At 41.5% G+C, this 9446-nt stretch overlaps 1 protein-coding gene across 1 annotated transcript; it reads right to left on the reverse strand.

Annotated features, from left to right (window-relative positions):
* Positions 1–5517: 5517 nt before the first annotated feature.
* LOC129277195 (putative deoxyribonuclease TATDN2) lies at positions 5518–8393 on the reverse strand. The gene has a single exon (XM_064095305.1). The coding sequence runs from the start codon at positions 8295–8297 to the stop codon at positions 7005–7007; it is 1293 nt and encodes a 430-aa protein (XP_063951375.1). The 5' UTR covers positions 8298–8393; the 3' UTR covers positions 5518–7004.
* Positions 8394–9446: the final 1053 nt, after the last annotated feature.

Raw genomic sequence — 9446 nt, forward strand, 5'->3', positions numbered from 1 at the left:
GTATGAATAAATGAAAAGCCAACTGGAAAGGGTAACATCATTGCAAGCCCCCTTCTAGAATTATCCCTCTTAAATGAAGTGAAAACACATGCTGTGCCCTCATTTACATTATACACCAATCTGGGCCTGATGGGTGCTGAAATGGTTATGAAATCATTCTCAAGCATTTGTAATTTATTTTGCTCGGTCGCTAAGCCCTCTCGCATATAGAAACATACGGCTATACGCATAGGCGGATCCAGGGGCCCTATTGGCGGAGCAAAAAATGAAGAAATAAAAGGGAAAGAAAGACAAAAAGAAAAAGAAGGGGAAAGAAAGAAGGAAAAATAAGAGGACAAAATAAGAGGAGGGAGACGAGTAAATGAAATAAGGTCAGGGAAGTCTTGGAAAATGATTTTTTTTAATATTTAATGTCACTATATTAAATTTTCGCTCTCACATTGCATGTTCGATGAGATACACATCTTGCTCAATAGGCTGATATGTATCAAGTTTTGAAGTCAATATTCAAAGCATATTTCAGCTCGAACATCGAGCTTTCATTATTTTGTTTGATTTACAAATTGATTTGTTTAAGTGCCCCGTAAAATGTCCGTTTTATGTTGTGAATATATCATTTGCAGCCATAATGGTTAGTTTCGGTCATTATCGCTCATTTGGTTTACCATATCGAAAACTTGTATGCAGTGTACCGGACATGTAAAAACATAGCAGACGACGTTTGCAGACCTCGCGATCATCGTATGACTAGTGGTGCGGAATGTTCCATTGCGGCTTTATGGGGGTAAATAGCATTACAGAGGGATAAAATGTATACACAGATAATGTTTCAGCGTTGATTCGCAATATTTTGAGTCAATTTCCATGAATTATCGTTGTTTGAACATTTAAACATAATTATAAAATGAAAGAAATAAGCAAAACTTAATTTTCAGACTTAGCTATGCAGTGGTAAGCTAGGATGCACCCCTCGTATGCATAATGGACCCGTCACGAGTCTAGGTTTGCTCTTCGGACATCACTATCACAAAGAAAATCTCCTCTGATTTGATGATAAAAGTGCCCTATTTCCTTATTAACCAATCTCCATGGTTCTTTCATGAGTATTTGCCTTACAATGTGCCCTTTATTGTAATCTGGGCGGAAATTCATGATACCACCACCCACCGATGTGACGACGGATATAATCCACCCGGGTACTATAAAAATGTCCCCCAAACCCATTATCCCAATACATATTCCTGACTATGGATGGTTTCTAGTGATTTTAATGTAATAAAGTGCCATATTTCCCACCAATTGAATGTAAAAAAAATTATGGTCATCTGATAGAAGAAGTTGTTACCATTCATTTCAGGGGGGCGGAAATTCTATCTGAATCAACGCTTGTCCTTGATACACATTTGTTTGTGAAAAAAGGGTATAATGCAAGGGAATTCTGCGTGTTATAAGGGTGCGCGCGTGCAGCGAGGACCTTCTGTCCGCTAGTTTTCCATATGTAGCAGACGATGCTAGCCTGCTAGTATATAGTATACTTACGCAGACCCGATTGCAAATTGCTTCCTCAAACTTTAGCTATATTATAAATATTAGTAGGCAAAGCTTTATAGTACAAGAACATTGTTACTTTCAACATTGAATGCGTTAATTAAGTTTCTTTGGACTGTATTAAAGGGGAATGAAACCTTTGGAATAATTAGACTTGTGTCGAAACAGAAAAATCAAAGAAACAGATCAACGAAAGTTTGAGAAAAATCGGACAAACAATGACAAAGTTATAAGCATTTCAATATTGCAATCACTATTGCTATGGAGATCCTCCCATTGGCAATGCGACAAGGATGTGTGCATGATGTCACATGTGAACAACTTTTCCTTTGATGGACTATAAAATACCCCCACAATGTCTCTTTTTGCTTTTTCTTATGGTGATACAAACTCTTTATCCATGATGTATTCTTTAACAAATCTCTATTACATGCCCTCCTATAGAAAGAACACATGATCTACTGATAGATGTGATGAAAGAGGCAATTTAAATGAAATATATACTAAAGTAATGGGGAGCGATTGTTCGCAAGTGACATCACACATCTTTGTCGCATTGCCAATGTGAGGATCTCCATAGCATTAGTGATTGCAATATTCAAATGCTCATAACTCTCTCATTATTTGTCCAATTTTTCTCAAACTTTCATTAATCTGTTTCTTTGATTTTTCTGCTTATATACATACAAGCTATGTTGTTCTTAAAGGTCAAGTCCACATCAGAAAAATGTTGATTTGAATCAATAGAGAAAAATCAGACAAGCACAATGCTGAAAATTTCATCAAAATCGGATGTAAAATAAGAAAGTTATGACATTTCAAACTTTCGCTTATTTTTCACAAAATAGTTATATGAACGAGTCAGTTACATCCAAATGAGAGAGTCGATGATGTCACTCACTCACTATTTCTTTTGTTTTTTATTGTTTGAATAATACAATATTTCAATTTTTACAAATTTGACAATTAGGACCTCCTTGCCTGAACCACAAACCGTTAAAATAATGGAATTCCACGTGTTCAGGAAGGAATGAAACTTCATATCACATGACAATGACGAGAAAATCAAAATAATTCATATTTCATATAATAAAATACAAAATAAATAGTGAGTGAGTGATGTCATCAGTTCCCTCATTTGCATACCGAACGAGATGTGCATATAACTGTTTTGTGAAATGAAGCGAAACTTTAAAATGTCACAACTTTCTTATTTTACATCCGATTTTGATGAAATTTTCAGCGTTATGCTAGTTGGATTTTTCTCTTTTTATTCAAATCAAGTTTTTTTTGGAGTGGACTTGTCCTTTAAGGTTTCATTCTCCTTTAATTGTTTCAAATAAAAAGGGTCTAGGAACGGAAACTACCATACGTTAGTCACGTGACGTTGTACACAGAAATATGCCATGTTCTGCCTGCTCGATCTCAAAGTTTGGGAGAAAAATGAGATGTAACCATTATACCAGTCATAAAGTATTATACATCAAGCTGTAGGTAATCCATTTAGCATTGAGATGACAATCAATCTCGACCTTTCTGACCCTTAGGGATATTCCAGGGGGAAAACAAAGGTGCTGGTGTCTCGAAAATATGGGTGGTTTTCGACCGTTTGCCATAACAAGATTTGTGAACATGGACACTTTCAAATCAACAGCGAGACGTAAATAGTGACTTAATTGTAATAATATTTACATTAAATTAATGGAATTTGATAAAATTTTCACACTATTATCAATCTGGTGTGAGATTATTAATAGTTATAAAGATATATTCCGATTTCTGCAATATTACGTTCATGAAAACAACTGTTCCCTGTGTTGAAGCTGTGTGTGTGGACTTTCGGACACTCAAATGCACGCGACTAACCATTATGTTTTGCGCTGTGCGCTCGCATTATTTGATTTGCCAAGTAGGCCTACATATTGTCTTTGTTTATTCCATAAGATTCATTATATATCAATTATATAACAAACTAATTATTATCCCCCTTTTATGACAGTTTATCAAAAATTTCGTCTCGCGATTTGCGCTCGCAATAATTTTTACAAATATATCAACTCATGAACCCTATTCATGATTACAAAAGTTTTTCATGCCTCAATGTCAACAAATTTCACTCACTCATTAGGCTTATTAAATTAATAAATATGATGATAAAATTTTCATGAATTCCTAATAACTAAATTGTCCCCTTTTCAGAAAGGAATATCGGCAAGTTTCATATCGCACTTAGGAAGAGGAATATTTTTTTTTTTCATATGATTACAAAATGTCCTTTGGCCTAGAATGTCCAGGTCCTAGGTCAAAATAGTAATAAAAATATCAGCTCGCGCCCTCGCTCTCGCATAATTTATTAAGTGCTATCCACATCCACTTCATAATTCCACTACACAGTGCTTAAGATACTAGTAGTGCTTAAATTCACCCTTTTCATAACGGATCAAATTTTATCATATTTTCTGCTCGCGCTTCCCGCTCGCATTATTCATTTTCATGATAAAAAATGAAATGAATTCAGAATGCCCAGATTCTGTCTAAATCTAAAACGCGCGCACACATGTTTATTGAATACGCAGCTTGATCTTTATTCAAAACTTGCTAAAATTATCCAGTTTCAGATCAGAACATCAAAATTTTTATGCTTGCGCTTTGCGCTCGCATCATTAATGTAGGAAGATACCAAATTACCCATCCTTTTTCATGATTTACAAAACAAGAATAGGGTGTCCAATTTTTAGGTCTGAAATCTCATTTTTTTTCCGCTCGCGCTCCGTGCTCGCATCATTATTGTTCGGTTAGTTACCTATACCGTTATCGGTTACAAAAAGTGCTTAAAATGTCAATTTTTTTTAGGTCGGAATGTCAAAAATTTTCAGCTCGCGCTTCGCGCTCGCATTATTTAATAATAGTTAAAATATGCATCGTCCTAATGGTTAACTGCAAAACGTTCTTAACAGGTCCCTTTTTGATCAAGCCAGAACCCATATTAAAAATTACTGCTCGCGCTTCGCGCTCGCAGTAATGATCTAGTTACATAAGTATCCTGTTCAGGTTTACAAACTATCTAAATAGGGCTTATGAGATTATTACACTTATCTAAGAATGAAGCTAAGAAATGACTGTTAAGACATGGGCGTTTTGCCCCCCCCCCCCCATTTTTCACCACCAAGAAAAAAAAGAGAAAAGGAAAGGGATAAGAAAGGAACATAGGCCTATTTTTTTTTCCAAGTGTTATGTAAAAAATGTCAAAATTTTTGCTCGCTCGCAACTTCTTATTCATTTTTGTTAAGCTCATTTCGCCACTGGGACAACCCCTTCAAAGAAACAAACAAAATTCAACTATGAGCGGCCGATCGGGGAAAATATGGATGAAAAAAATTCGCCCCCCCCCCCCTATTGGCGGAAGCTGGATCCGCCCCTGGCTACGAAATCCTACGACACACTCAGAACCCATTTCCCTGATCTTACGGAAACGCACTAGATTGAGATGTCTTGTAAAGTAGATTCTTTAGAGGATGCCCGACTGCTGCGCTGCATCGTTTTGTCTTTTTTGATGCCGATTAAGGTGAGATAATATTAGAATTGTTGAAAAAGATATTGCCCTTTTCAGTTTGCAGTGTGTGAGTGGATATTCCATGTGCAATTCGCATTATTATTATGAAGATTTATTGAATTATAACCTCTCCTTCGTGTGTGTGGTTTGTTCTTGGTATTCACAGCGCAAACAGGCCCAGGCCAGGGAGCTCCGCCGCCAGGCTAGGGCCGACTCGTGGCCAAGCTCTGGTGCGACTTACCTCAACTTGATGTTCGTGCAGGCTCCACTCCACTTCAGTCACTACCGCTGCACTACGCTCCACCCACCCGAACCTCAAGGTGGTGAACTCATTTTGATAGTTTGAGTGACAAAGGTGGGGAAAAGTGCATAATTATAATTTATAGTGAAAAATATACGTCGAAACGGCATTATAGTAAACTGACTATATGGATGTTAACCTAAATAAAGTAAGCTGGATTACCGAGAACCATATACTCACCTTAATCCTGGGTCAGTCCGTCTTAATCTTACAAAGGATGAAGACTTCGATGACTTGTAAGTATATAGAGCTTGTCGTAGAACTTGTAAGTAGACTTGTCGTAGAACCTGATGACTCGTGTGAACTTGAGGGACGTATACGTAGTAGACTGTAGTACTGTACTGATCGAGAGCTGAACGTGAGAATGCGTCTGATCTTGGGATCCTGATTCTGCGTACGTATGGAGGGTTTCTGGGGGGCATGGTCGCACGCACGGTCGCGCGTATTGTAGCACTTCGCGCGGGCGACCAAGTTCCCCATATTCCCCCCAACCGTAAAAATAAAGGGGAGATTGATTATTAACTGTACTTTCCTAATCACTCATGTAGATATAAAGATAGGTCTGAGGAGTGGACAAAAAAGTAACAATAAACCGGTACATGTAGTACCAGGAATAAAAACACTCGTCCTAGACCCCTGAAAGGAACTATTTACTTCCCAGTATCTCGGAAATATCACGAAAACATATACTAAGGAAATTTAGGTTTCTTTCCCTATACTCGTGGGCATTAAACAGACCCTCAAAAAACTTTATTGAACATATACATATATATGTATACGTATGTCTTTAGGTTACGAGCTACTAAGCATGTAGTTCATGTAGTTCATGTAGTTCATGCGTGAAAAGGACTATTTACACACAAAAAAAATATGGATGGCCCCAAATCTCAATCCCCAAACTTTGGAGGATGATAACCAAGTAATAAGCCTTGCTTGACCAGCAGACTTTAAAACTAAATTGAAGACCATATCGCCTGGATATCATTAAAGGAAATGTATAATTTTACCTGTGACGTCACTCGGCACAATGGTTGAAATAACTAAAAAACTTTGTGTGACACAACTTGGCACAATATTGTCTTTGAAAACCAAACCTATATCCGCTGGATAGTATGTAAAGAAATTTATAAACTCACTTGTGACGTATTTTGGCACCACGGTTGGAATAAATATAATATCACCTGGATATATAACTTTACGTGCGACACAATTTGGCACAATATTTCAAAAAACTAAACCAATGTCCCTTGGGCTTTATGGAATATAAGAGTCCGCAACCTTTACCAGTCCCTGAAGACTAAGGAGGGTCCGAAAGATGACAGCCAACAGACACTTTCCACTTGGGAATGTAAAATCTGGTCTAGTTCGGCCCGGTACGTTGGGAAAACTTCTCAGTCCTTCTCCGCCACGATACAGAATAGAAACGTTCTCCGGAGAGAGAAAATACTGCATCGCAGAAGAGAAGAACCTAAGACCCCTCAATTACATGGATAGGCCGCGACTTTATCTTTTAATTAACCTCCAAAGTAGGAAGGGCAAGATTTTGGACAGAAAAATAAAACATGAGACAGGGGCCACCAAAAAAAAGAATAACATACCCTATTACCCTAACAGGCCATACAGTAGTTTTGCATTGTATGTGGCTTGGGCCATTATAGTGGCCAAGGGCTGCCCCCGCAGGTTGGCTACCACCGCCCCCACATCACCCAGGCTTTCAGGTGAAGTCACCGTCATGTCCGGGCGAGGAGGGAGATGCGGAGCATCGGTCTCCAGAATTAGCCGATCCGCGGGGACGGCCCTAAGGCCTTGAATTTGTTCTGTTGTGAAGTACGCTGCCATCCCGGCAATACCGAAATAGCAATATGGAAAGGCAGCGATCCATTTCCCGGCTTGCAAAGCATCGCTGGAGAAGTTATGGATGTGTATCCTTTGGAGTGGGGAGCAGTGCTTTGCAAGAAGCCGGCGGGCCAAAGTGTGCGCCGCGTACGCGGTATTATTCTTCGAATCACCCCTTAGGTGAAGGATAAGGACCCTCCCTTGGGTGCCCTGACCAAGAAGTCGCAGAAAGAGCGCTTCCTGGTCAGGCCACCACTGGGAGTTGACAGAAAAGTCAAAGCCCAGTTCGCTTACGCCTACAACCAAGGGGCTTTGAAGTAGGGCAACCAAACGCTGCCACTGATCTTCGGTGTACTGTGAGGCCTGTTTAGGGTGTATCCCTACTGCTAATCTCCAGCTCCCGTCCCTCTTGTTGTATGGGGGGCTGTGAGCCAGCACCCGGGAAAGAAAGCCGGGGTCCATAAAGAACTCTGGGTCACAGAAGTTCAGGACCCCTCCGACTATCTCTACCGGGTGCTTTGTCACCACGCTCTTCCCCTTTCTCTTACTGTACCAACCACACCTGTCTGGGTGAAAATGGCTATCAAACCCTAGTAGAGGCGGGGGATGGGAGCTCGGAGCAGGGGCGGGGGCATCCATTAAAGAGAAATCTTCTCGGTTGAGGTAATTCAAGAGACCCCTCCCTCTCCCCTTACTATGGAAAGTACCGGGCGTGCCGGGTGTTATGGGACCCTTGCGGACCCTTGCGAACCCTCTCCCCCTCCCCATTCCTTTGGATGGCTTAACGCCCTTCATCATGACAGGGGCAGGACCGGGAGTTTCCTTTAGGGAATTAGGGGAATCCCTGGACCCTGCCCTTAACCGACTCCGTAATCGACGCAACTTACGGAGCCACGTACGTTTTTGTCTACTGCCAGGGGGCGGGATTGGGCCCATCCGTGCATCTATTTCTGCTTGCCAGGCAGCCTCTGGAGGGATAGCCTCTGGGGGGGTAGAGGGGGGCCGGGTGTCCATTTCCACCTCGAAGGTTGACTCGGCGTGGAGTTCTAGCTCATCCATCTGAAAAGAGAAAAGGAAATGGGTTACCCACAGCTACAAAAAGGACAAAAATACTTGTCAATAGACATTCCTTCCGCATGGGTAACACCAACACATGCACCATGGAACCACTCATCGCACCCATCACATTGAATCATGAACGATCCATCGTCGGGGGTTCTACAGTAGCAATACCTTTCCTTCCTCCAGTCAGGGCCTGAGGGCTTGGCCTCGTCAAGGCACCTTTTGAGCTGGTCATGGTTTACAGTCAGGGCCTTGTTCCGATAGATCACCCGGTATACATAAGGGGTATATCGCTTCACGATAATAGCCGGACCCTTCCAGGGAGATTGCAGCTTCTTGCATTTTCCCTTGGGGGTCGCCTTGGCGAGAAGGTATACTCGGTCCCCTTCTTTAAATTGCCGCAAGTATACCTTTATGTCGTAATCCCGCTTCAACCGTCGCTGTGTATTCCGGAGGGTGGCTCTCGCAGCATCGTGCGCCTCTCGGATGCTCTGGGATAACTGAGATGAATATTCATCCAGAGGTCGGTCAGAGACGGATGGGGGAAGTGGAAAAATCAGCTCCGCTGGTTGATTAGTTTCACGCCCCAGCATCAATTGATTGGGCGTGAATCCCGTACTACGGTTGATCGTGGAACGAATCGCTCCAGCGATCTGGGCGAGGTTGTGGTCCCAATGAGTCTGGGACTTCCCAATGTAGCACCTTACCGCATCCATTAAGGTTCGGTTGAAACGTTCAACCTGGCCGTTTGCGGAAGGTCGGTACGGGGTAGTCCTAGCCTTATGTATATGGAGCAGTTTACAGATGTTCGTGAATAACCTGCTCTCAAAATTTCTGCCCTGATCAGTAAAAATCTGGAATGGATAGCCAAAGCGGCAAAAGAACTCGCTAATGGCTGCCTGAGCGGTTACTTCCGCTGTCTGAGAGGGCAGTGGGACACACTCAACCCACTTGGTGAACTGGTCCACCATCATCAAGATGTACACGTTACCTCGTGAGGTTTTGGGTAAAGGACCCATGAAATCGAGGTGTACACGTTCCATCGGGGCCCCCGCATGATAAGTTATCATGGGGTGTTTCCCATACCTCACGGCTTTCTTATTTTTATTACAGACGGCACATCTCCGAATATACTCTTGGATGTCG

Source organism: Lytechinus pictus, chromosome 2, assembly GCF_037042905.1.
Source record: "Lytechinus pictus isolate F3 Inbred chromosome 2, Lp3.0, whole genome shotgun sequence".
Taxonomy (NCBI): Eukaryota; Metazoa; Echinodermata; class Echinoidea; order Temnopleuroida; family Toxopneustidae; genus Lytechinus; species Lytechinus pictus.